At 41.9% G+C, this 27,790-nt stretch overlaps 1 protein-coding gene across 4 annotated transcripts in view; it reads right to left on the bottom strand.

Annotated features, from left to right (window-relative positions):
* Positions 1-27,790, bottom strand: part of ANO5 (anoctamin 5) — a 1,890,652-nt gene that overhangs the window by 242,797 nt on the left and 1,620,065 nt on the right. For all 4 annotated transcript variants that reach the window (XM_044082599.1, XM_044082600.1, XM_044082601.1 and 1 more), the window contains one exon: positions 13,946-14,168. In XM_044082599.1, the coding sequence (XP_043938534.1) occupies positions 13,946-14,168 (223 nt within the window). The remainder of the gene's footprint in view (positions 1-13,945; positions 14,169-27,790) is intronic.

The raw sequence follows: 27,790 nt of genomic DNA, 5'->3' as shown, positions 1-27,790 counted from the left end.
GATGGCTCCCCATGGGAGTCCGTATCGGCCATCGGTTCAGAAGTGGCGGATGACAGGGGCTGCAAAAGCGCCTCACTGACGACAGCCGAACCGGACGCTGGCTCCAGCTGCAACGAGTCCTGTTTGGACCTCGGAGGCCTGTCTTTGTCTTTGCGCTTCTTTTGAACTCCGGTAGTGTCCGACAACATTCTATAATTGAAGCATCTGCCAAAATAATTTAAAGCCCAATCGTACCTGCGCTTGATAGTACGAGAGTTGAACCTGGTACAGAACCGACAAGAAACGTCGTGGTCAGGGCCTAAGCAAGGTAGACAGTAAGAGTGGAAATCTTTATGAGGTATTTGTTTCCCACACGCTATACAATTATTAACTTTTTCTGACATCGGAGGAACAAGAAAAAGATTCCCCAACGGGGTACTTAGCTTTGAGAAGAGAAGTAAGAACTTCGGACCGACAACAACAAAATACGCTGTTCAAAAATCGCCAACCAACGACTTGCGAGCTGCTTTCCACCGCACGGCAAGAAAGACTGGAGAAGATGGCGTCGGCTGAGGGCTATGTACCAAAGCATACTGACGTCAGGGTACTAGCTTGTACAGCCGACGCCGGACCCAGACTTTGGGATTCTGGCCGACCTCGGGCTGCCTGCCGGCAGGAGCACCCTACAGTTATGACTGCAACAGTGAAACATGAAGAACATCTAATGCAATTCCCTATCCATTTTGAAATTGTCTGTTTGGAAATTGCTTTTCCTTGTGTACCAGCAGCATATGCTACCAACAGCTGGTCAGTTTTTCTGTAACCTTTAGTTCTGTCCAAGTAGTAGCGCAACTGTCTGTGTATGTCCAGGGTGTGCAGAAGTTTCTCCCCTTTGTTTTGTGGATTTGGAAAGAAGGTAGGCAAGTGAATAGCTTGATTTAATGAAACCCTGGATACCACCTTTGGCATAAATGTAGGATTGGTTCTCAATGAAACTCTGTCCTGATGAAAAATAAGAAATGGCTGTACTGCCATAAGGGCCTGTAACTCAGATACTCTTCTTGCTGAGGTTATGGCCAGAAGGAAAGCAGTCTTCAAGACAGGAACTGTAGTTCTGCAGATGCTGCTGGTTCAAAGGGAGGCAGTGTTAGTTTTTCCAACACGAAGTTAAGGTCCCAAGTAGGTAGAGGTGGTTTCCTTGGAGGATTGATGTTTTTGATTCCTCTTAGAAACTGTCTTAGGAGAGGATGAGAGAAGACAGGTGGATCAGTATTGTACTCTGCTGAAATTGCTGAAGCATGAATTTTAATGGAAGAGTAAGACAGACCATTGTGGAACATTTCTGCCAAGTATTCCAGGACATGTGCCATGTTCATCACTGTCGCATCTAGGCCCTTTGTGGTGTTCCAAATGTGAAATCTTTTCCATTTTGTTGAATATGCCTTTCTTGTGGAAGGCCGGCGAGCTTCCATGATAATATCTTTCACTCTCTGGGATAGCTTGTTCTGAGGAGGAGTCAAGGTATTTTCCAGGCTGCTAGTTGCAAGGTTTTCAGGTTGGAATGCAGAGTTTTGTAATAGTACTGTGTCAGTAGAAGTGGCCATAGAGGAAGAGGCCATGGTTTCGTGCGTGACATGCTCTTTAACAGTGGGTACACCAGTGCTGTCTTGGCCAGTCCGGAGCTATTAGAATCACTTTTGGCTGCTCTGCCCTGATCTTCAGTAAAACCTTGGTCATTAATGGGAGAGGAGGAAATGCATACACTGTTAGAGTTCTCCAGCTGAAAGAGAGGGCGTCCACTTTCCATGCTTGTGGGTGGTATGTCCTTGAGCAGAATTTCTTCAGTTGATGATTGTGGGGTGAGGCAAAAAGATCTAAGTCTGGCCTCCCCCATGATTGTGTTATCTGTAGAAAGATGTCTGGGTGCAGCATCCATTCGTGTGCATCCATGATATTTCTGCTTAAGCTGTCCGCCAGTATATTGTCTTTCCCTGGCACAAACTGGGATTGTAGCTGTATATTGAGTTTCAAGGAAAGTTCCCATAGATTCATTGCCAGCCTGCAAAGAGGATAGGAATGGGTGCCTCCTTGCTTGTTTATGAACCACATAACCATGGTGTTGTCGGTCCTTATTAGCAGATGGCCTTGATGAAGAAAGGGTTTGAAGGCTTCCACTGCATGTATCACTGCCAGCATTTCCTTTTGGTTTATGTGCATGCGTAGCTCTTTTTGTGACCACAGACCTTGAATGCATCTGCCCTCCATGTGTGCTCCCCATCCGTGGTCTGAAGCGTCTGTTGTAATGGTTTGGCTGGCTATTGGTTTGCTGAAAGGCAGACCCCTGTTTGACTGGCTTGCTTGAGCCCACCACAGAAATTCTTTTTGAAGGCATGGAATGAGTGGTATCAAAGTTTCCAGGCTGTGACTGTGCTGAGTCCATAAACTCCTTAGGTACCATTGTAGTTTCCTCATATGTAGTCTTGTTTGCGGAATCAGAAGGATGCAAGAAGCCATGTAACCCAGGGCCTGCAGGATTTTCCTTACAGTCAGCTGGGTTTGTCTTGTCAGATTCTTGAAGTAATCTGGTAGTTGACTTAGTTTTTCTTCTGTGAGGAAGGCCGAAGGCCAATTGGGTGGTTGCATTTAGATCTGCACCCAGAAAGGTTATTCTTTGGGATGGAACAAGTCTTGATTTGTGAAAGTTGACTGTATATCCCAAGGCCTGAAGTAGGTGGATGGCATAATTCAAGTGTTTTACCAAAGTTTGTTGGCTGTCCGCTTGTATAAGGCAGTCGTCCAGATATGGGTATATCTGAATCCCCTGAAGTCTGCAGTGTGCAATTACTGATGCCAGGCATTTCGTGAATACTCTGGGCGCAGTAGATAAGCCAAAGGGCAATGCTGAGAATTGATAATGCTCTGACCCTGCAAGAAATCTGAGGTGTCTTCTGCAACTTTGTCTGATAGGGACATGCAGGTATGCCTCCTTGAGGTCTAGAGGTACCAGCCAAGACCCCTTGCCCAGCATGGGAAGGAGCTGCTGTAGAGTCAGCATTTTGAACTTTGGCACAATGAGATAAGTATTCAGTGCGGACAAGTCAAGAATAGGCCTCCATTGTTTTTCTTTTCTTGGAACAAGGAGTAGTCTGGAATAAAATCCTTGGCCTTGTTCTGAGAGAGGAACCTTTTCTATAGCTTTCATTTGCATTAAGCTGGAAATTTGTTTCAAAGCCTCTGCCCTTTGATTCGGTGGCAGGTCTGGCATGCCCTTTCTTTTTGGTAATGTGTGGAAATGAAACCTGTATCCTTTGTCTATTATTTGTAGTGTCCATTTGTCCCTTGTAATACTGTGCCAATTTTCTGAGAATAAAGAAAGCTTTCCGCCCAAAGGTGCTTCCAATTGAGCCCTGGTTGGCGGTGTCAAAGTAAAGTCATTGAGCCTGTCCTTGTGCAGCAGTTGAAGGTCCTGCATTACCTCTCTGGTTGGGAGGCTGCCATTGACGTCCTCTGTAGGAGCCTCTAGCTTGCCCTCTACCTCTGGCATGCCTGTTCTTGCCTCTCTGAAACCTCTCTGTGTCTGGAAAGGACCAATTCTTGGAAGGCCAATTCCTGCTGAACCTTGGTGGTTGTACTTGGAGAAAATCTTTGACTGTTTGTACAGATTTTGCCTTTTCTTCAAATTTCTTTAGGACCTCCTGAGCCGTGGAGCCAAATAACTTTTGCTTTTCCAGAGGAGCATCCAGCAGCTTTGCTTTAACATAGTCTGGCAGAGATTGTTCCTTCAGCCAAGCATGCCTACGTATGACTGCACCAGTCATAGCTGACCTACATGAAGCTTCCAATGCATCATAACCACATTGCAAGAAATGGTTGCTAACCTGTTGTGAGTTATGTACCAGATCCTATAGTGACTGGCGGTCCAGGGGGTCAGGTGAAGACAGTTTTTTATGCAATTCATCTAACAAATACTCTTGGTACTCTATCATATGAAACTGACAATTTAATGCCCTCAAAGAAAGAGTAGCAGAAGTATACACTTTTTTACCACATCTCTCTAAAGCTCTGGACTCCCTTTCAGAGGGGAGAGGATTTTTAGCAGTGGCAGCTGCAACCCCTTTAGGGCCCTGGGAAATAGTTTCTGGATCAGCAGAGTGGGCCTTGTAAAGGTAAAGATGCGAGTCCGGGACCCTGTAGTACCTATTAGGTTTGGCAGGAGCCGGAGGGAGAGAATCAGGGGTTGTGCTAGAGTCAGAGTACACATCATCAATGACATTCAAAACAGGAGGAATAGCTAAAGGTCTATGCTGAGGCAAATGTAAAAAAGTCCTTAATCTTTTCTTGGAATCAGAGAATTCCTGGCCCTGCCATTGGAAATGCTCTCTCATGGTGTGTAGTCTCCCCCCAAAGGAAAACTCTTCAGGAGGGGAGGCCGAGGGAATAGATTCCTCTGCATCAGAATCCTCGTAGGCCGAAAAAGCCTCCTCCTGGTGGTCCGAGAAAGCAGAGCCATCAGAGGCCTCATCTGAGGAGTGGGGATCAGAGGGCTCAACCCTGGGCCTTTTGTCTGGAGGAGGTTGAGAGCCCCTGTCCAGATGAGGTTGAGAGCCCCTAATTAAGGAGATAAAATCCTCTGCTAAGCTTAGAATCTGTGAACCAGTAGAGGGTCCCTGAGGGATAACCTTGGGAGGCAAAGCTTTTGAGAGTTTAGCAGCTTTAGCCCTGGAGAATGCCTTAATGGACATGGATGCAGGAGGCCTGGCTGCACCACGTGCTGGTGTAGATTTGTCTAAAGGAATGGTGTCGGAAGGTTCCAGGACACCAGTTTCAGTTGGAAATTCAATAACCGACTCAGCCGGGGCCTCCGGGGCCGAGGTAGTCGGTTGAGCGGTTTCGGTAATTGGAAGTACCAAGGACTCTGTTTCAGCCGAGACCGAGACACTCGTGGTAGGCCTGGCCGTGGTTTCAGCCGAGACCGCGGCCCACGTGTGTCGGACCTTGTCCTTCCGTTTCTTAACTAAATGAGAAGTCGGAGTCTCCGACGGCATCTTATACAAAAAACTAGCCCCAAAAAATTCCTCTGCAAACTCCGCCCGACGTCTAAGAGTGCGTCGGTTGAAGGAAGCACAGGCTGAACAGGCCGAGACGTCGTGGTCTGGGCCTAGGCAGGGGAGGCAGTAAGAGTGGAAATCCTTATGAGGTATTTGTTTCCCACAAGTTAAACAATTATTAACTTTATCTGACATCGGCTGAGGCAAGAAAGAGTCCCCAACGGGGTACTTAGCTTTTTGAAGTCTTTGGTAGCTGAATTACAGGAGCTGGCCGACCGGCACTTGCGAACTGCTTCTGCTTCGGGCACCACGCGGCAAGAAAGACTGGGGAAGATGGCGTCGGCTGATGCTTTTATACCCCAGGCGCTCTGACGTCGGGGAAAGTGCGACATCAGCAGACGTCGGACCCAGACTTTGGAATCCGGCCGACCGAAGGGCTGCCTGAGGCAGGACAACCCATATGTGATGACTGCAGATGCATCCTTGAAGGACATCACAACATTCTGGTCACTGGAGAATCCACTGTAAGAAACAGTGATGTCCTCTCATCAGGCTGAGTAAGGTGAAAGGCACAGTCAGTTGCTTATTAGTGACTGGGATCTTCCATATTATACATGTACTTGGGTCACTGGACTGCAAGTACCAGTATGACTCAGTCACAGTCCATGTAAATGACCTGGAACGCACCTCCTTCAACTACATGAAGACAGACATCCTGGAGCTCTCAAATTATGTCTCCCAGGTTGTTATGAGCCTATCACAGAGCAGCATTCTACCTTCTCCAAGGGTGATGCCATAATACAAACAGAAGATGACTGACTTTAACCAACTGGCTTAGTTTCTAGTGTCATTTTAAGATGGTGCAACACTTCTCCACATGGAAAGAGATGGTCAACAGACCACACTGCTTTGCCAAGGATGGTCTGCACCTCTCCCTTCTAAGCTTTCAAATATTAGCTATAACACCATCCTCTGCATAGCACCTTTTTTAGGCAAAACCACAATGAAAATACTTCTGCCATAGCAAATCAAAACCAAGAAAATCTAAAGGTGCTACTGCCCAGCAGCACCCCTACAGTATCATTCTCCCTGGTAAGATTCGACCATAAAGTGGTCACTTTCGAAGTCCCCATCTCCCCTGACCCCCCTGTAGCTACGGTCAAACAAAAAAAAAAAATTCTCCAAAGCTGATTACAACCTTCTGAGGGATAGTATAAACAGCTTCACAACCCCCTCCCCCACTGTAGGAACTGGCACCAATGTCTAAATCTACACCAAAGTTCTACACGAGCATTTATATATATGCATGAAATCAGGATTACCTGACGGGACAAAGTCATCCTCCACAAGGAAGAGTAAACCTGTTTGGTGGACATCTACAATAAATAAACTACATAATAGGAAAAAAATGCTGTTCAGGACCAAGAAGGAGCAGATGCCCAATTGGAAGCAATCTGTCCTTAGCCTGAACAAGCAAATAAGAGCACTAGGGAAATCCTCTAAAGCTGTCTGCTAGAGACAATCATAAGGCCTTCTTCACACATGTCCACAATCTCAAAGGAAGTACCCAGATCTGTTCAGAACTGGTGGTCAAGGACACCACATACACAAATGCTGTAGATATAGCTTATCTATTGGCAGACAGATTCAGCGAAAACTTCTCTGTCCCTCCCCATCAGTAAATCAGGACATCCCCAGTATCTGCCCCCTACCACTTATCGCTAGGAAACAGGTCCTCACTGCAAATCAAAAAACACAGCCTCCATGCGACCTGATAACATCCCAGGCTGCATCCTACATGACCTCAGGCATGAACTTCCAGCACCATTAGGCACCCTATTCAACCAAAGCCTGAGTATCTGCTTTGCTCCAGCAGAGTGGATGATAGCCACCGTCATCCCTTTACACAAAGGTGGAGTGTTCACCAATCCAGGAAATTATAGACCCATCAGCCTAACTAGCCTGATCTGCAAGGCCAAGGAACGTATCATCATGGACCTCATTAACAGGGACATTGGCAACCTCCAAATACTCAACCCTACACAGTTTGGCTTTGTCAAGAGGAGGTCATATCTGTTAAATCTGGTCGACTTCTGTGAGACAGTCATCAAAGCCATGAACGAGGGGATGACTGCACACCACTTACCTTGACCTGGCGAAAGCCTTCTACACTATTCTCCACTCGGGCATAGTAGATAAACTCTTTCAACCAGGCATCACTCCATATGTTACCAGATGGGTAGCAAGCTGGCTCACTGACAGAACCCACCTAATCAAAATAGGGGAAGCCACTTCAAGCAGTAGACCCGTAAAGAGCGACTTACCCCAGGGATCGGTCTTGGGGCCTCTGGTATTCAGGATATACTTCTCTACTGAGGGACACAGGTTGACAGTGGTCTCACCCTCGATAAACACCTACCCTACACAGACCACTTAAAAGCCCTGTCCCTGTACTCAGTTTCATACAGACTCCTCAGAGGTGACCTCTGTCTGGCATACAAAGCAATCTCAGTCCCTGCCTTGATGGGACTGCTGCATAGCCACAAGTCAAGCTCCACTCAGGCAACCCGTACGCATGACCTCAACCTGGTCTGTGATATCAATGGGACTTGTTGGCAGGACAGAGTTGTGTCCCACAGACTCCCCCATCTGTGGAATAAACTCTCTCCACATCAAAGTACCTCACTATCCCTTTTTAAGCGCAACCTGAATAACTGGATGGGAAACAGAAAATACATTCTTGGGATTCCACCTGTGTCCCTGCTGGACAGGGGCTCTGGGTGCTGACTTGTCTAAACATGGGTTAAACTCTTGGCTAGGCTTATAAGGGCCTCAAGGCCAATAGCCTAGTAACCTCCTATGATCCTGTGATCCTATGATCAATGCTAGAAGTTTAAACAAGAAACTCCACTCCATTCAAGATCGCCTCACCTTCCAGAATGCTAACATCTGTGAAGACAGAGATGTGATTTAAATCCATGGAAAGCACACTGGCAGTGCAAAGCTTTAATGACGTCCACACATTTTGCTACACAGGCAGGTAATGAAGATAAAGGTGTTTTTATGTACATCAAAAATAAGTATACCTCAAGGCTGATTAAGCAGAATGACACACCTGAGCTTCTCCATGTTCAAATCACAACAGGAGCAATCCCACACTACTTTCTTGCAAGCTACAGGTACCCTACATGACCCAGGAAACCCATAACATTTACTTAAACTTTATGGAAACACTCACCAGCCAACCTAACACCATATTCATAGATAACTTTAAATACCTCACTGTTAACTGGGAATCATATATGACAACAATGTGCAGGCACAGAGATTCATGGGTTTTGTAAAAACAAACTCCCTGGATCAGTTGTCAATGCATCGATCAGGGGTGCAATCATAATGGATCTGGTCCTCACTAATATGGAAAAGTGTTGCACACCTCCTACTGTAATGTCCTCTCTGGTGAAGTCATTCCACAAAATGGTCTCCTTTGAACTAAAAATAAAACTGGAAACCCCAGCTAACTAGAATATTCAGAAGCTACTTCCTACTATTAATTGATAACCTGGCAAAATTTCAAGCCTCACTAGAACACTGAGAACACTGCTGCCTATGTGGAACTGTTCACAGAAATCCTATTCAAGCATTTTAATAGCTGCACAGAAGCAGTGGTATCCACCACAAATAAGTACAAAATCTCTCTGGTGGAATTGCAATATCAGTAGGCTGTATAACAGAAGGAAGAAATTCATAGCAAAAATTAGGAGGTATACCACTCAGCAGGATAAAAGCATTCTCATCAAACTAAAAACCTGAGAAAAAATAGGCCAAGGACGACCACAAGGCATTCTTTAGCTATGTCCACAACCTCAAAGGCAATACACAATTGTGTGCAAAGCTCATTGTTAATGGAGCCATCTATGCTGAGCCCGAAGATATAGCAAACCTACTGGTAGACAAATTCAGCTCCTCTTTTCCTTTCTCCCACCCAGCCTCCCTTCGAAAAACAATCAAATATAACTCCCCCCTACTATAACTAAAGAACAAGTCCTCAGTGCTCTCTCTAAGGCCAAGAACACTGCATCTAAATGGCATGAAGCATGATTTATCAGGCCCTCTGAAATCACTATTTAACCATAGCCTCCAAACAGGCTTTATGCCGCATAAATACAGAACATCAACCATCATTTCTCTGCACAAAGATAGGCCATCTATAGACTTTGGAAACTACAGCCCCATAAGTCTCACTAGTCTCATTGGAAAGTCACAAAGAATCTTGAAAATGATCAATAAAGACCTAGGAAATCTCTCTACACTGGACCACACCTCCCAACCATCCAGATTATTGCTTTATATCTTTAGTATGTTTTTCACAAAATTCTAGTTTTCTGGCAAATCACTGAGAACTGAAGTCAGAAAAAGATGACAAACATTTGAGTTTCAGACTTCACACCCTTCACAAAATCCATGTTAATGTAAAGCCTGTTATTCCATCAACTTTTTAAGTTTGCAACAGCTATATGTAAAAATTGTCCCCATGTTAGGGCCTTTATCCCCCCCCCATCATTTACGGTTTTGTCCTCATTTCTTGCTGTAAGACGTTGAGAGGTATGCACTGGTCCCAAACCAGTTTGGTTTTGTCAAGGGCAGGTCACACCTACATAACCTGGTGGACTTTTTTGAGGATCATCAAAACGATGGACAAGGTCAAAACGGTTCACACGACCTGCCTTGACCTGGACAATTCATTTGACCCGATACCCCACTCGGGCATTGTTGACAAACTCATGAAGTTAGGTATAAACACTTTCATCACCAGTGGATAGCCAGTATGCTCAAAGGCAGGACCCAGCAAGTTAGAAATGGGGTGTCCACCCCTACAAAAGGCCAGCCACTAGCACAATCCCTCAGGGATCGGTCATGGGACCGTTCTTTTCTTGGCATCTACTTCTCTGAAGTCAAGGCCAATGTCAAGAGCCTCTGGCAGACCAAATCTGCAGATGACTGCAAATTAGGAGCAGTTACAAGATCCCATACCAATACTAATATTCTCTAAGAAAAAATTACATAGACAAATGACTGGTATCATTGCCATGGACTAAAAATGCCAAGAAGGGCATAACTGTATCCTTTGGGAAGTCAGCCACCTCTGGCAACCAACATACTGACAACACACCCTTAAAGGCTGACCCAGTAATCAGGGACATGGGGACATACTGACAGTAATCTAGCCTTTGACCATCATGTGTCTACGGTAGTAAGGAAGTCATTCTGTTGTACAACCTATAAACAATACCATACACTTAAATCTTGGCTGTGATATAAATAGGAACTGCTGGAGAGACAGGAATGTGTCCCAGAGGCTACCCTTTCTCTAGAACAAGCTCCCTCCCCCCATCCATGTAAAGCAGGGTTCCTCCTTAACCCAATTCAAGTCTATCTTAAACAACTAGATGGGGAACAAGAAATGAACTACTGGTTTGGTATCTATGTCTCTAATGGACAGCCTGTAAATGGTTTATCTCAAGCTCCTGCTTACATTAAGAAGTGTACCAGAACTTGTCAGAGATGTGGGAGGCATGACTAAGCTTAAAAAGGCCTTCGTGGTCGTTAGCCTAATACACACCTATGAACCTCTGCACGGACGTTTTGTTTCAAGAATTTGGATGACTGCCTAAAAGGTCTTCTCAGATCATACAATGACAACTGTCAAATCAGGTTAGACGCTAAGGAGGAGAAGTGATAAGCCTGAATAACTGTCCCAGGAAGAGTTATGACAATTTCCTTTACATTTATGTATTTATTCCAAAGTTTGTTGGGCCTTTTCTTCTTAAATTAGTCTGTATAGGCCTCCGTCAAAATGCATAATCTGAGTAATCCATGAAGTGTTACAACTTTCTGTGGCTACAAGGGGTATTCCTGGCTTGATCTGGTGCCTATCACATGAGTTCAGTCTTGATTACAGGGATGAAGAGTCATCACCTTCTCAAATTGTTCACAGTGTTACTCAGTGTTACTCTGAGCAGAGCCCAGCTAAGGGAATCAAAAGAATTGAGGAAGGCATGTAGCCTAGTGCCTTCAAGAATGCCCTTGCCATTACACCTCTAACATCACTGTGGATATGACAGACCAGACTTCTATAGGCTCTCCCTCCCTGCTTCTAACGTCCTCCATTCCCAGGAGCAGCTGCTGGGACACACAAGGAGAGGTTTGGCACATGCAGAAAAAAAAATTTTTGCTTAGCATTCATTTCCTAAACCCACTGGACTTCTGCCCTGACCAACAGTAGCTGTGAATTGCTGGAAACAGAAAAATGAATCAGTAGTGAAATAGGCTGGACTGGTAAGGAGAGGAGGGACAGAAAAAAAAACTATCAGTTGAATAAAAGAACAAAATATCAGAAAATGTTAGCACACTTTTGAACTTTCGAAATGTTAGTTCCTGTTCTTTGCCTCATTGCTTACACTACATATCTGTGCAAATTGCTGATTTCTTCTTAACTATATCAGTTGATCTACAAGAGGACCCTCACTGAGGATGCCCATTAGTTGATTTCATCCTGTGCACTTGCAGCAATCACCACTTCTCAACCTCTTCTTCTGGAATATCAGACAGCTATATGATGTTCATGCTCAATACAAGCATATGCTATCACATTACATACATACATCAAAGCCTACCAGTTTACCCCAGCCACTGGTTAGCACATTCTTAAAGAATGAGAAATAAATATGAAGACTCTGATCCCTACAATACTAAGTATATACTTCCCCCACTTACAGAGCACTCTGTCAAAGCTGGATGGAGAGGATACTCAAAAAGAGCGACACAGCGACAGGACATCTGCAATGCAAAAAGGAGGGCCACCTCATGGATCAATTGAGTCAATAAGAATGCACGAGTTGAGTCTAACACGTAGGAACATCCACTATGAGTTCTACAGTGGGGCTGAATCCAAAGCATTATTCACTAGGGTGAATGATGCCAGGGGATCATCAAAGGGCCAGCAAAAAGTTGAAAAGTACTGTAGCAACAAAAGAAGCTTGACTTCTGGAGTCATCCCCTACACAAAATGCCCGCAGTGGCTGTGGAATGGAAGTCTGAAACAAAGGAATTTACGAAGCAAGAGCGAAACAGCATTGCCAGCCTCCCACTGCTATTTCAAAAGTCAAAATGTATTTGCCTCCATGATACTGACTAAATTCTGGCTAAATAATTCCACAAAGTAATGTTGCCCCAAGTATATATAATTACTAATACTTTTCAGGGGATACATAGGTTTATTGCATTTTTATAGAATGACTATTACTCTATGCAGTTTGTATATAATTCACATTCCATAAATAAATCCCTCCATTGTACTGTTGATTTCTCTCCTGGACCTTTTTTTTTTTTTGGCTACTCCAGTCAATATGAAGGAGCTCAAATTAGTGTTGGGGAGGGTGCTCTGCCCAAAATATTTCTACTGTTTTACAGTTCTAAGGGTAACATGCACATCACTTACACACATGCTTGTGGTCACTCAATCATAGATGTTTCCACTCGTTTTCTATTCTATAGTGTGGCCAGGTCATAAATGAAAAGGGTCAGTAGGCCAGTTCACCTACCATGCAAACAATCTGAAAATAAACAATTTGAACACAAGACAAACCAAGAGCACTTAAATCAGAATAAAATATTTTATTAAAAAAGTAAGAGGGAACAAGTTTTAAACCAAATAAATTTTTCCTCAGACTAATGTTAAGCTACAACATTACTTACATTACTTAGGAAATTAACTCTGCAACAAACATTTCATAGCCCATTTTTCTCAACAGTTCTTTTCTAACCTCCAGATTATTCATCCTAAAACAGTACCAGTTAATACTTGCAATTATTCCACCATTCTCAGACCATAACAGCCTGCTAATTTGCTAATAGCACAGCAGCATTTAGGTGGGAGGGATTAGAAAGCACCAGGCCTGAACTCTACTGTCAAGATGAGATTTTAAATTTAGTACATTCTTTCTGTATAGAAAAACTGCCAGCACATAGCAGCCCAATTTCCTGGATGTCCAACCAAATAATGGATTTATTAACAAACACAGAGTTCCAGAAATCAAGTTGTTTGTTAACCAGACATGTGGATGACTGGTCCAAAGACTCTCTTCAATCTCCACCTGGGCTCAAGGTAGAACAGAAAATATGCTGTAATATACCACATCATATGCAGTGTGTAATATATATACAAGGTAACAATACAAAGAGCCTAGAAGAAAACTTAACAGCAGTACAACACTTACAAACATATAAAAAATGCTGTTAATATGAAAACAGCAAGAAGACGACACTGCATCAGATACATTTCAGATACTGTACTACATGTTATGTGTTGGTATATGCGTTACGACGTGCATTAGTGTAAATCAGTTTCAGTTAAGGTTGCTGACAAAGTGAGTCTTTATATCTGGACAGGCAACTCAAGCTCATGAGAATGAGAGTCAGATGTATGACGTTCTCCAGTGGTGCATGCTGTAAAGTCAGCTAGTACTGTGCTCTGCCATGAACCAAGGATTAAAGTGTAAAGATCATGACAAAATGAATCTGGCACACATGACATGACCACTGAACTCTTACAGAACCATTACATGCAGAATCGGAAACAAAAATAGTTTTATCTTGTTTTACTGTTTGACAAGACACAACTTTCTATAACACAATTTGCCACTCATTTTTACTTTGTTCCAATTCTCAATGACTTACTGGGGCAGACAGAGTGGAGAAACACACACACACACACACACACACACACACACACACACACACACACAATATGTAGTGGAAAAAGGAAATGAGGGTGGAGTGAGGACTGGCAGGTAAAACTAAGTGCAGCAGTTTATTATAGGGTTGTGACAATATAAAAATATTTAGACAAATCTTACCCATATCGGTGATCCAGATTGCTACCTTCTCATACAGGTAATTAAGAATCATGATGATGGCAAAGTTCAAACATGACGCTGTCACAGACGTTGCCATCTGCGGCGTGAAGAACGCACCAATGTACTTGATACCTTGAGCATCCTTCATTAAACTGGCAAAAGCAGCGTAGACGGACAGCCGGTAAACAATCACTGCTATGATACTAGCGATGATAAGTGCAATCTTTAAAAAAAGACAGAAAAAGAGAGAACATTTGAAAACAAATTAAATTGAAGAGTGTGAAGTGCCAACACTCATCTATGCAAATCAACCTCCACAGAAACTCTCCCTCAAAAATACTAGTATAAAAACAATCTCTGCTAGATTACTAGCAATGAGGGAAGGGGGGATCATGTTTACACCACGGGTGAGGTAAAATCCAGTTTCCAAATATGAGAAAAGAATGCAAAGCAACAGACACTTACCTGGTTTACAACTTCCACAAAATCTCCCCCAAAGAAACCAGCTTGTTGGCAATCATCAGCACAACACATGAAAAATAGCTGCGGGGGGGGGGGGGGATAAAAACAGGAATGGCAAGCTACATTTTAAGGACCTGAGCGACTCATTTAAGCTAGTAATATCTAGTGAAACGTTTCTCATTTCAGCTAGTAATATCTAGTGAAACGTTTCTCATTTCAGCTAGTAATATCTAGTGAAACGTTTCTCATTTCAGCTAGTAATATCTAGTGAAACGTTTCTCATTTCAGCTAGTAATATCTAGTGAAACGTTTCTCATTTCAGCTAGTAATATCTAGTGAAGCGTTTCTCATTTCAGCTAGTAATATCTAGTGAAACGTTTCTCATTTCAGCTAGTAATATCTAGTGAAACGTTTCTCATTTCAGCTAGTAATATCTAGTGAAACGTTTCTCATTTCAGCTAGTAATATCTAGCGAAACGTTTCTCATTTCAGCTAGTAATATCTAGCGAAACGTTTCTCATTTCAGCTAGTAATATCTAGCGAAACGTTTCTCATTTCAGCTAGTAATATCTAGCAAAACGTTTCTCATTTCAGCTAGTAATATCTAGTGAAACGTTTCTCATTTCAGCTAGTAATATCTAGTGAAACGTTTCTCATTTCAGCTGGTAATATCTAGTGAAACGTTTCTCATTTCAGCTAGTAATATCTAGTGAAATGTTTCTCATTTAAGCTAGTAATATCTAGTGAAATGTTTCTCATTTAAGCTAGTAATATCTAGTGAAATGTTTCTCATTTAAGCTAGTAATATCTAGTGAAATGTTTCTCATTTAAGCTAGTAATATCTAGTGAAATGTTTCTCATTTAAGCTAGTAATATCTAGTGAAATGTTTCTCATTTAAGCTAGTAATATCTAGTGAAATGTTTCTCATTTAAGCTAGTAATATCTAGTGAAATGTTTCTCATTTAAGCTAGTAATATCTAGTGAAATGTTTCTCATTTAAGCTAGTAATATCTAGTGAAATGTTTCTCATTTAAGCTAGTAATATCTAGTGAAATGCTTCTCATTTAAGCTAGTAATATCTAGTGAAATGCTTCTCATTTAAGCTAGTAATATCTAGTGAAATGTTTCTCATTTAAGCTAGTAATATCTAGTGAAATGTTTCTCATTTAAGCTAGTAATATCTAGTGAAACGTTTCTCATTTAAGCTAGTAATATCTAGTGAAATGTTTCTTGCCTACTACTAGTATCAGTGGTGACAATCCACCAAAACAACACTTGCCTGAGAGAGATCTTGTTCACCGAGAATGAACAGGATGGATGCATAGATCATCACAGTAGTTAACTGCATTATTTCCCACAGCAGTTCTTTATATTGCAATAATGATGTCAGAATGCTAAACGAGACCTTATTATTTGATTTATCCAAACATTTGATTTTTTTTCATCTTACCATCCACTCCTAAATGAGCTCGGAAGTTTTTGGTGCTTACAGACGTCCTTAGACCTCATTCCACAGTCACCTCTCTAACTTATATTCAGAGTCAACATGCACTATAAATTTTTTCAGTAAATCCCATTACCACCAGGATAATCAGAGGTTCAGTTTTTTTCCTAACATATTTGTTAAATGCTGTTTTAGACCGTGATACAGGTACACATTCATTAACGGAAGAGAAAACAAACCATAGTATAATTTTTCATGCAATAGATATGTTTCGTTTCTAACAATTATCATACACTTCAACATTTCATCAATTGCTCAGTTACTTCACTTAAATTTCACTCCTAAACATTATTGTGTGTACATACTGTGCCCACATATTCCATTTATTTTTATGTAATTTGCTCCTTCTCTCTTCTAAACATACCATGCCCAGATCTTTCATCTCCTTTTTAATATTCAGTACTTCAATTACAGTCGATTTACACTTATTTCTATTTTCTAGGAACTGCTTTCCTGCCAATAGCATTTAATTTATACAGCCTTAATATGGAGAAGCAATTGAAATCCTAGGTCTCAACTCAAAAGGATCATTTCCTTAGTTATGAATTCCTTCCCCAACATTTGACAAAGCACTCTGTAGGTAATTTTTAAAATTTGTCAACTGATTACACCCCCCCCCCCCAAAAAAAAAAACAACTTCCCAACTGCCTCTCTTTCCCATCCCATCTCCAGCATTTGCAATCTACCAGAAGAATAACTTCCTGAAGTCTACTTGAGGTACAAAAATAGCTACAGAAAGCCTTCCAAGCAAAAATCCTAAACCTTCCGGACTCTGCTGCATACTTGGGAGCAACAAAGATGTCCTCCCATTGTTCCTTTGTAAATTGCCTTCCTATCCTAACTTCTAATATTTTCTAACATTCTCTGACCGATTCATCTAATGTGGTATTTTACATTCCCTACTATTCATCCCTTTTTAGCAGTAGCTTCTGTTCTAACCTCCGCTAAAAACTTAACCAGAGCAGGTCTTTCACTAAGTACTCCCCTATCTCTGTCGCAGCCTATACTCCATCAGTTGTATGGAAGGCGATCTCTAAATCTGCAGTCCAAAACTCTGGCCTCATTCCTACCCTTTCTCTCTCACTAGTTGTTTCCAATACCTTGGTTGCTTTGCTAATTTTCTCTAGTAAATTCCAGCTCCTCCATTTACCTACTTTCTATATTGTTGCGCCCAGAAATCCCCTTTGATAATATCTCATTTTTTTCTATACTGGCTTCATTCTCAGAATACTTTTTCCATTATAAGTATAACACTCTGTATGGTTGTTGCTATTCTTATTGATCTGCTGCTACTTATTTCATGAACTCCCTCCTTGTATCATCATCATCACCTCTTTCTATTATGAGTTATAATCCTCTGCCTGTGTTATATATAAGAGACTTAACTGCCTAGCTCTAAAATATCCCCTCAAGTCAGGAAATCCTAACAATGGAAATAGTTTCACTGGTAAAGTCTCTCTGTGGGCTTTGTCAAGAGTGTGTGAAGCAGAGTTCCCTTCTGCTTACTTGTACACTCTTTCCTGGATAAACTTTTTTTATTTCCTCCTTAGTCTATTTTGCATACAAAATGCATTTGATCCATCAGGAAAAAAAAATATTCTGACATCAGACAGATACAGCAGCTTGAATCTCATACCTGCCTCTCGACATTCCCTCATTGCTAGAATAAACTTGCATCACTTCTGCCTGGTGTAAAGCAAGTCATTTTCAGCATGCACTCTGCTGTCCCGAATTTTTTTCTCCTTCTGCCACAATTTTGTAAACAGCAACTCTTTTTGCTGTTATGACAGGAGCTTTACTAATATAGGCCTTGGCTGCATTCTCATGGCCATATTTGGAGCATAACATGATATGTCCCCTTCAAATAATAAATCCTGTGGAACACCAATACATTTTCCTATTTTCACCTTCACAAAATTTTGCAGTGTGCTGTACCAGACAAACTGGAAGGAACAAAGTACCTCCAGTTTTCTTTGTATGATTTTCTTGTACTGTTTTTGTAACAGCTCTTCTTGAGAAGCCTCATTTTCAGTCAAGACCTGTCTTCAGTTCATTCTCTTATTTTTGCAGGTTTATCACTTCATCTGAATATCTAATTACAGCATCTTCTATTTTTCCAGCCTTATGTTACTTGGCCATTTCTTCAGTATTCCACTTATTTTGAACATCTTCAAATGCATCTGATTTATTTTTTACCTCTAAATTACTATAAGCCATCTCCTGTACCAAAGCTAAAACGTGAACTGCTTTTTGATGGACAGCTGCAAGGGAGAAGGCTGGCAAAATAGTTAAGCCTTAACCTCACAGTCTTCACAACGTTTTATCTTCCCTTCTCCGATGACACCCAAACAGTGTAATTACTAGCAATTAACTGACTTTTACTGAAATGGATGACCTTGACTGGTGCTGTTTCACAGACTCCGTTTTCACACCTGAGTGCTCTAATCAAGCTACTGAACAATGTGTAACCATCTTTGAAGTCCCCAGAGGCTCAGTTTCTTGGTTCCTCTCCTCTTCCCCACATTTACTAACTCAGACTCTTACCTTCTTAACCATACAACCATCTTGTCTGAATACATTCTATTATAGTTCAAAATACACAAGCTTCTAACTGAAGAAAAACGAATTTCAAACAGGACTTATAGTGCTGAACTCAAGTGCAGTCAGCTTGCTGTTATTTTTGTACTATGCAGCATTTTGTTTGTATACTGCCCTTGTTTCACCTGGGTTTAGACCTGCTACACCTCTGATATCTGTTCTGATTTCATCTAGGTTTCAGTTGTTGATCCGGCTGACAGGCAGAAATGTCCTACCCTGGCCTTTGCCTGAACGGGCTCTAACTGGCTGTCTTTCATTCCTTTGTTGCTGGTGGCATGGTTCCCCTTTAGGCAGGTGGCTGCATAATATACAAATGTGTTGTATGAGCTTGTTGCTTTTATGCTGAACTATGGACAGGGTTAAAGACTTTAGATGCTGTATCCCTTGGGAGACATGAAGAGCTACAACTACATTCTATATGCATGCATCTGAGGCAAATAAGCACTTTCATTAATGCTATTTTTGCCTTCTTTAGAATGATGGAACAGTTTCAAACAAAAACAATTGATTTAAGAAACCGGTGTTGTTCCAGCGGGATATGGTGTATGTCAGCATGGGAGGTGATGACCTATGGGCCATTCTGCTTTGCCAGGGATGACCACCAGATTTCTCTGCAGGGCTTCTGCACACGGATCATGGCTTTTTTTGTTCCACACTGTCTTTTTTAAGCAAAGTTTATCCGACTGAAATTCCAGTCTTGTAAATTCTAATCCAGTCCACATTATGGTGGCTGTGCTGAATAATGGAAGTATGAAAACTAAACCGCCTGGTTTTATGGCCTTCTTGATTCATGTGTGTGTTGTTAGAGAAAATTGGTTTCAATGTTCTGACAACATTCTCTCTATAACAAAGTACATTCAGTTTGGGGAAGCAATGCAGCATCTCTTATCTTCTTAAATATTAGCTCACACCAAAATACTTCAACACACTGTATTCAACCTACTAGAAATTTTGGTCACATCTAATAGTCAATTACCGCATAGTTGCCAAACATATTGCCTTTTGATGTCAACTGAGGTCCAGTGGTAGGTATCTTGCTAAGTTATATTCTCTATGCAAACAAACAGTAGAACCAGTGAGCGAAGATAAAGATAATCCAAAACTAACTAAACTAATAAAAGAGAACCCGTGACCACCATAGCTGAGAAAAATAAAGATTTCATGCAATAATGTAAAAAGGGTTAGCGCTTTTCATCGGACCTATATCAGTCAATAAAATCAACACTTGTATACAACCTATTAACCAATTATATCAATGATGAAAATAACGTGATCTAACTACCGGTTTTAAAGAAGCAATCATTCAAACCATGCCTTTCATCTGCATGTAAATAAACAATCCATCTTAACTCAATGCATTCTTAGTCTTTAAATCATCACTCCTCAAGTTAACTTTCATCAGCTCCAACACAGTAAATCTAAAATAGTGACCAACGCCGTGCTCCTTCACATGTTTTGCTAAGGCATTGCTTAATTTAAAATTCTTTACATCATTATTGTGCTCTAAACTTCTCTCAAGGTCCAGTTCATCTTACCTACATAAAAACAGCTGCATGCCATGCACTGTACCAAGTAAACTAAATTACTGCTTTTGCAGTTTGCAAAATGCTGAAAATCCACCTTACAATTAAGTGAAGGATGCACAAAATGCAAGGTGGTCCAAATGAATTTGCATGGACTGCATGCACGACACGGGAAGGTGACTATACAATCAGAAGTCTTGTGCGCAAAGTTAGTGTTCTGTCTATAACACAACTGACATTTCGACGATCTATTATTCCTAAATGAAAACCTTGGTTTATTACCCAACACCTTCTTCATTCACCATTAACACTGGCCAGTTTTTCTTAATTTCACAGACCATTACTGACATCACTAGAATAAGTATGAGTAATCCTTGGTGCTGCATAATCATATGCCGCAGCTCCCTTCCCTTCTCTGCAACCCTCTTGTGAAAAATAAGGTTTAACAGAGGTTTCACCAAGCAAACGTACTTCAGATGTGACATCCTGAATCTCATTCACTGCATATCCTCTTTGTACTAATTCACTGGAAAGAGCTTCAAAAGTTTCATCTAACGTTTTAACATTATTGTTGAGTCTCATGGCCCTCAAACTGTGCCTTTGGTACATTCCTAGGAACATGTCAGTGGTGAATACCCAATTTATGCAAAATATTGTTTTTTCAGGATTTTTTACATATACAGGCACTGACAGCAAAGCTGCCAACTTACAAAGACATGCCTTTGTTCAATACACGTTTTGCAAAGGGAAGGTCTTGCTTGCTTAATTTCTTTGACTTTTTAACTGATGCCACTGATGAGGTCACTCCGCCTATGCCATTTATGGCCTTATTAAGCAAAATGACTCTTCAAATCAGGCACTGTTGATAAAACTTCCCAGCTTAAATATTACCCCCTACATTATTTGGTGACTTCCTAACTGGTTCACTGATCATACACATAGGGTAAGACTTGGTAGCACCCTGTCATCTACTAAATTAGACACCAATGGTATCCCTAAGGGCTCGGTCTCCCTCTCGTTAACCTACTTCTCAGATGTGATGACAGATGTCCACATTTTCTGGTTGATCAACTTTGCAGATAATTGCAAAGTGAGTGCCTTCACTCACATTTTTCAAGAAGGGCTAGATGACCACCGCCTCTAGTGTTGTAACCATTGACATTACACTCATTTCCACACAAAGAACACTTCTTAAGATCAATATCACTGTTAGATACTGGCAGTTTTTCAACAATGAACTAGCTCTTTCAGAATCCAGTATCTGTTACAAAATTGCCCAGTTAATCATCAAAGATATAGTATTAAGTTCCCAGGAGGATTTAGTCCCACTATATTCCTCTCTTATTAGGCTGAGCATTGAAAATAATGTTCTAGTTGGTATGTACCTTATCAAACACATATGCCAACTTGAAAGATATTAATGTTTCTACGAGAATCAAAGGCTAGGCTCCCTTAGCTATAGAGATGGATTTAAAAAGTCTCAGTTCTGTCTCATCTTACACAGTCTCATATGTGCAGATATTTAACTTGCCTTTTGAGCAATAACAATGTTTTAGTACAGCTTTCCTACCTCAGACATAACGTTAGGAACAATTGTTCCAAAACTATCAACTTGCATCGCAACTTATAAAGCATGACTTTTTAACAGGATGAGTTAATTATCCAAAGGATCCACTACGTGTGCAACAATCTTCCTTTACATGTTAAATGGTGTAACACCCTGGCGTTCTACACTAACTCTTATGATTGGATGGGTTCACATAAACTTACCTTGGCCATAAACACTAAGTCCCTTAACAAGAAGGGAGGAAAACCTATCGGTGATACTTTCTAGGGTACATGGCTAAACTTTACATGGCTATTCAAACTGCCTGCTTAGTACTAACCTATAAGGATATGACTCTCTAAATTCTATTTGTTACCCTCTACAGCAAAATTTAATGATGGATGCAGCCAGGGACAGTGCTAGAAAGGACACAGTGGGGCGTGTTCCCCCCCACGTGCACCAATCCCTGGAAATACATTTGTTTCCATTTTAAAACATTCTTTTCCTTATTCACTCCCAATTTTCCCTTATGCTCCTGGGAGTTGGGAGATCTTTTTGAACATACATGTCACACCACAGACTTCAACAGTTGTGGGTAAGCGAGACAACTTAGATCAGTAAAGCATAAAGATGAGGTAAAAGACATCACAGGCGACAGAACTGGATAACCAGGTTTCACTTGAAACAGCACAGTCTGGCACTGAAGCACAATGAAGAGTGCAGTCTTCGATCAGTAGGGTGTGTGTGTGTGTGTGTGTGTGTGTGTGTGTGTGCATGTAAAATGCCTCAGTTGTTTAGCTATCTTGGTAAGTGACTTGCTCACAGTAGGCAAATGGAGGTAGAAAGATTCAAACCCTGTACACAACTGCAGGAGGCAGCTCATTAATGGCTTGGAGCCTTAATCACCCACATCAATTGCCAGACTACCCTTTTTTTTTTGGTAAATCACTAAGTCAGTCAAGAACAACAATTATAATTTCATTGGGAGGGTGGCCTAATGGTTAAGGTATTTGCCTTACAAACACAAGGTGCAGGGTTTGAGTCTCACAAGGGATAATTGGCTAGGCTTAAAATGTCTCGCAAGGGCAGTTAGCTTAGTACTAACCTATGAACCTATAGCTTTCACTGTTCAGGAAATGCATTTCCATGTAACACCTGCTGTTCTTCAGTTAACCTTTCAAGTGGATGACAGATGTTTGGTATTTAAGGCTCTGAGCTGTCAACAAATGGTTTCCTGTAGTCAAAGTTACAGGACTTGAATCCTCCCCACTTTCATTTGCCTATGGCAAAAATGTGAGCAAGTCCTTCAATATTCCGGGGACACTTTCTCCAGTAGGTTTATCTAATTAATAGATTTAAAGAAAATGCAACTTAATTTGTCCCCCCCCAAATTATTTTTTTCCAGAATTTTTGAGCAGACACATCTACAATTATTTTGGTCTATTCCTTGCACAATTTACAGCTTAATTTCTGGGAAATTGTTGTGGATTACAGTCACTAAATAATGGCAGGCATGAAAGTTTCAGACAGTCTCCCATTCTGAAAATGCTTGCTAATGCAACTAAGTGCACACGAGAAAGATTAAAAAAAATGGTTCCTAAATCTCTCTATCAGACAGGAAAACCCTAGAAGCCATCACTACAAATAAAGAAATAAGATGTATGAAGCCCGGCAAAGGTGGTGGCTTGGCGTTTATGGGACACCTGGACTATGAGGGACACATGTGCAATCTACTAGGAGGCAAACAGATCTATGTCTGGGCGTCCCCATTTTTGAGTCATCATTGCAAATACTTGTGGATCTAGTCTCCACTCATGGGGATCCATGATGTTTCTGCTTAGGTCGTCTGCCAATGTGTTTTTCTTTCCTGGCAGGAATTGTGCTTGTAACTGAACCTGGTAAGACAGTGCTGTGTTTCACAAGGTCATTGCTTGCCTGCACAGAGGGTAGGAATGTGTGCCCCCTTGCTTGTTTATGTACCACATTACTGTGGTATTGTCCGTCTTTATTATTAGTTGTCCTGGGTGTAAGAGGTCCTTGAAAGCTGTTAAGGCATTCTGTACTGCTACAATTTCTTTTTGACTGATATGCAGATGCCTTTGATCTGTAGTCCATTTGCCCTAAATGCACTGTCCTGACATGTGTGCTCCCCCAGGCATAGTCCGATGCATCCGTTGTCATAGTTTGCCTGGCTGTGGGTAAGGTGAAAGGCTGACCCTTGTTGAGGTGACATGCCTGTGCCCCCACCATAGAAACTCTTGTTGAAGGCAGGGAATAAATGGTATCATTGTTTCCAAGCTGTGGCTGTGCTGAGTCCATACGCTTTTCAGGTACCATTGTAATTTCCTCATATGCAGTTTTGCAAATGGTATTAGTAGTATGCAAGATGCCACGAAAGGCCTGCAGAATTTTTCTTGCAGGGAGTTGGGTCTTTGTTGCCATTATTTTGAAGTATTGAGTCAGCTGTTGTTGCTTGTCTGGCATGAGATAAGCCATCTGGGCCATTGTATTCAAGCTGGCACTCAGGAATATTATGTTTTGTGAGGGCACTAGTTTTGATTTCTTTTCATTTACTGTGTACCCTAGGCAACTTAGAAGGTGTTTGACAAATGCCAGATGCTTTAAAAGAATGTCCTGGCTTTCTGCTTGAATAAGGCAGTTGTCCAGGTATGGGTATATTTGAATTCCTCTGTCTGCAATATGCAATTACTGGTGCCAGGCATTTTGTGAAGACCCTGGGCGCAGTAGATAAGCCAAAGGGCAGTGCACAGAATTGATAATGGGTTGAACCTGCAATGAAGCAGAGGAATCTTCTGCAATTTTGTCTGATAGGGAAATGCAGGTATGCCTCCTTGAGGTCCAACGTTACTAGCCCAAGCATTCTTGCCCAGCATGGGAAGAAGCTGCTGTAGTGTTAGCATCTTGAATTTTGGTACTTGTAGATAGGTGTTCAGAATTGAAAGATCAAAAATGGGTCTCTATGCTTTGGCTTTTCTTGGGACTAGAAAGAGTCTTGAGTAAAATCCTTGTCCTTGCTCCTGTGCAAGTACCTGTTGAATGGCTCTCATGTCCATGAGAGCTGTAATTTGTTTTTGTGCCTCTGCCCATTGATTTGGTGGGAGGTTTGGCATTCCTTTTATCCTTGGCAAGGTATGAAAGTGGAATCTGTATCCTTGTGAGACAATGTTTAGGACCCATTTGTCTTTTGTGATGATGTGCCAGTTGTCTGCAAAAAGTGCTAATTTTCCTCCCAAGGGAGCTGCCAAGAGAGAGATTTGCTTGGTAGTTTGAGGATTGAGTCATTGTGTTTTGTCTTCTGCTAGCTTGGGGCCCGTTTTCTCCTCCTTTCTGGGTAGCAGTACCCCATTGGCGAGGTTTGTAAGGACCTTGTAACTGACCTCTGCCCCTGGGGCGTCTGTATTTGCCCCTCTGTGATCTATCAGAAGCTGGAAAGGACCAGTTTTTGTTGGCCAATTTCTGTTGAAACGAGGGGGTTGTACCTGTAAAAAAATCCTTGACCGTCTGCATAGACTTTGCCTTATCCTCCATTTTCTTTAAAACCTCTTCTGCTTTGACACCAAATAATGCATCCTGCTGTAAAGGTGCATCCAATAATTTTGCTTTAACATGATCAGGTAGGGTTTGTTCTTTTAACCAAGCATGTCTACGTATGACAGACCCAGTAACAGCCGCTCTACAGGAAGCTTCCAATGAATCAAAGCCACATTGTAAAGTATGTTTGCCTACCTGTTCAGCTGCATGCAACAGATCCTGCATTTCCTTGAATTCAGACTGTTCAGAATGTGTGCTCATTTTTTGTTTTAATTGAGACATTAGGAATTGCTGATATTTCAGCAAGTGAAACTGGCAATTTAATGCTCTCATAGCCAGAGTAGCTGAGGTGTATATCTTCTTTCCCCATCTATTTAGGGCTCTGGAATCCCTTTCAGAGGGCACAGGATTTTTAGCCATAGAAGCTTTAGCCCCTTTGGGACCCTGGGAAATTGTTTCTGGGTCAGCCACAGGGCTTTTATAAAGGAATTTGTGAGAGTCAGGTACTCTGTAGTACCTGTCTGGTGTGGCTGGAGCAGGAGGTAGAGAGTCTGGATTTAGACTAGACTCCAAGTAAACATCATCCACAATGTCTAAAACTGGAGGGGTAGCAAGTGGTCTGTGCTGGGGTAGTAATAGGAACTCTCAGAGCCTTTTCTTAGAATCAGAGTAGTCCTGGCCTTCCCAGTGGAAATGCTCCCTCATGGTATGTAAAGTTTCCCCAAAGGAGTAGTCTTCAGGGGGAGATGCTGACGGAATAGTCTCTTCAGCATCAGAGTCTTCATAAGGGGGAAAAGTGTAATCCTGTTCCTCAGAAGAATCTGAGGAAATTGAAACCTCTTCAGAGGAAGCATAATCCTCCTCTTGTCTTGGTCTTTTATCTGGAGGGGGATGGGAACCCCTGATTAGGGTAATCAAATCTTCAGCCATCTTAAGCATCTGTTTCTTAGGCATGGGGCCTTGCACTGTAGACTAATGTACAGTCTTTTTTGGTTTTAATGGAGTATTAAGCTTAGCATAAGATTTAATGGTGAGTGTAGTCAGTATGAAGACACCTTCTGCAACCGAACGGGTTTCTACTGCACCAGGATCTCCTTCTGCTCTGGTGTTAGAAGGGCCTAATGAAGATGGCTGCGACGGCCTAGCACACACTACTTGAGAATCCGCAGCTGTCTGGGGTTCCAATTCTACGGTCGTAGGCGCCTCACTGAAAACCAGAGAACCGGCGTCAGGCCCAGCAGAGGCCTCGGAGTCTAGCTTGTTCCTAGGCTGCCTGTCCTTATCCTTGCGTTTTTTATGCATGCCGGTTGTCGGCTGCTCCAATGGCATGACATAATTAAATTTCCTACCAAAGTAATGTAGTGCAAAGTCAAAACGACGTTTGATACTTCGTTTATTAAACCTAGCACAAAACCGACAACCTGTGATGTCGTGGTCTGGGCCTAGGCAAGGAATACAATAAGAATGGAAGTCCTTATGAGGTATTTGCTTCCCACAAGAAATGCAATTGTTAACTTTTTCTGACATCGGAGTGAGGCAAGAAAAGGTTCCCCAAAGGGGTACTTAGCTTTATTGAAGACTTCGGACTGAAATTTGATTCGAAAATCTCAGGTGGCGGCCGACAGGCACTTGCGAACTGCTTCTGCTTCGAGCACCGCGCAGCAAGAAAGACTGAAGAAAATGGCGTCGGATACCTCTTGTATACCCCTGTCGCACTGACGTCAGGGAAGAAGCGACAGCAACCGACGCCAGACCAAGACTTTGGAACTCAGGCTGACTGCGGGACCGCCTGACGGCAGGATAACACAAATGTGAGGACTGCAGCAGGGTAACACGATGAACATCATGTTTCACCCATTCCCCCATGTTATCAGGGACTGATGGGACCTCCTTAACAAATTATGTCACAGTAATGCTAATCGTGTCAATATTTGCCACTTGTGATGTATGAAGTTTATTTTCAGTTATCCCCCGTGAAGAGGGCTTGGAATGGTTTGGAGAAACAGTTCAGAGAAAGATAAAGTACTTGTGCAGGATTTTATGGACATTGTGTTAAATAACTCAATGGGCCTTTGGCAGTGAATGTTACAAACAACTTACAGGAGTAGCATTGGGTGATGCATGTGCGCCATTTTTGCAAACGCCATTCTCCTCAAGTGGGAGGTTGACACTCTTTTCAAGGTGCCATTATTTAGTGGTTGCCTGGGTTATTTCAGATATTTGAATGACTTATTATTCATGTGGCAGGGCACCAATGTCTTTTTGGCGTTAGTGGAGGTGATTGGGTCTGGCACCAACTTTTTAAAGTTTACTTGCCATTTGGATGTGCGGCAGATTATCTTTTTGGATACTGACATCCAGAGAACAAGTTATGGTCATTTAGAAACCCAGCTATACAGGAAGCCTACTTACCCAGCTATACAGGAAGCCTACCTATTACAATTCATTTTTGTCCTTCACAAGTTGACATCCTTTCCACCAAAGGAAAGGAAGTGTGAAAAGTCAATTTATCAGAGCCTCAAGACCGACTTCTAATGATGCTACTTGTCTAGATGAATTCAGTCTTTAAGAACATGTTTTTAGATCGAGGATACCCCATCATGCTTTTGGACAGTGTTCAAGTTGATGTATGTAAAGGGAGAACGGATAGGTGGCTTGG

The sequence above is a fragment of the Protopterus annectens genome, chromosome 9.part0 (genome assembly GCF_019279795.1).
Source record: "Protopterus annectens isolate FY-2018-M chromosome 9.part0, PAN1.0, whole genome shotgun sequence".
Taxonomy (NCBI): domain Eukaryota; kingdom Metazoa; phylum Chordata; order Ceratodontiformes; family Protopteridae; genus Protopterus; species Protopterus annectens.
This window is presented reverse-complemented; position numbering and strand designations above follow the sequence as displayed.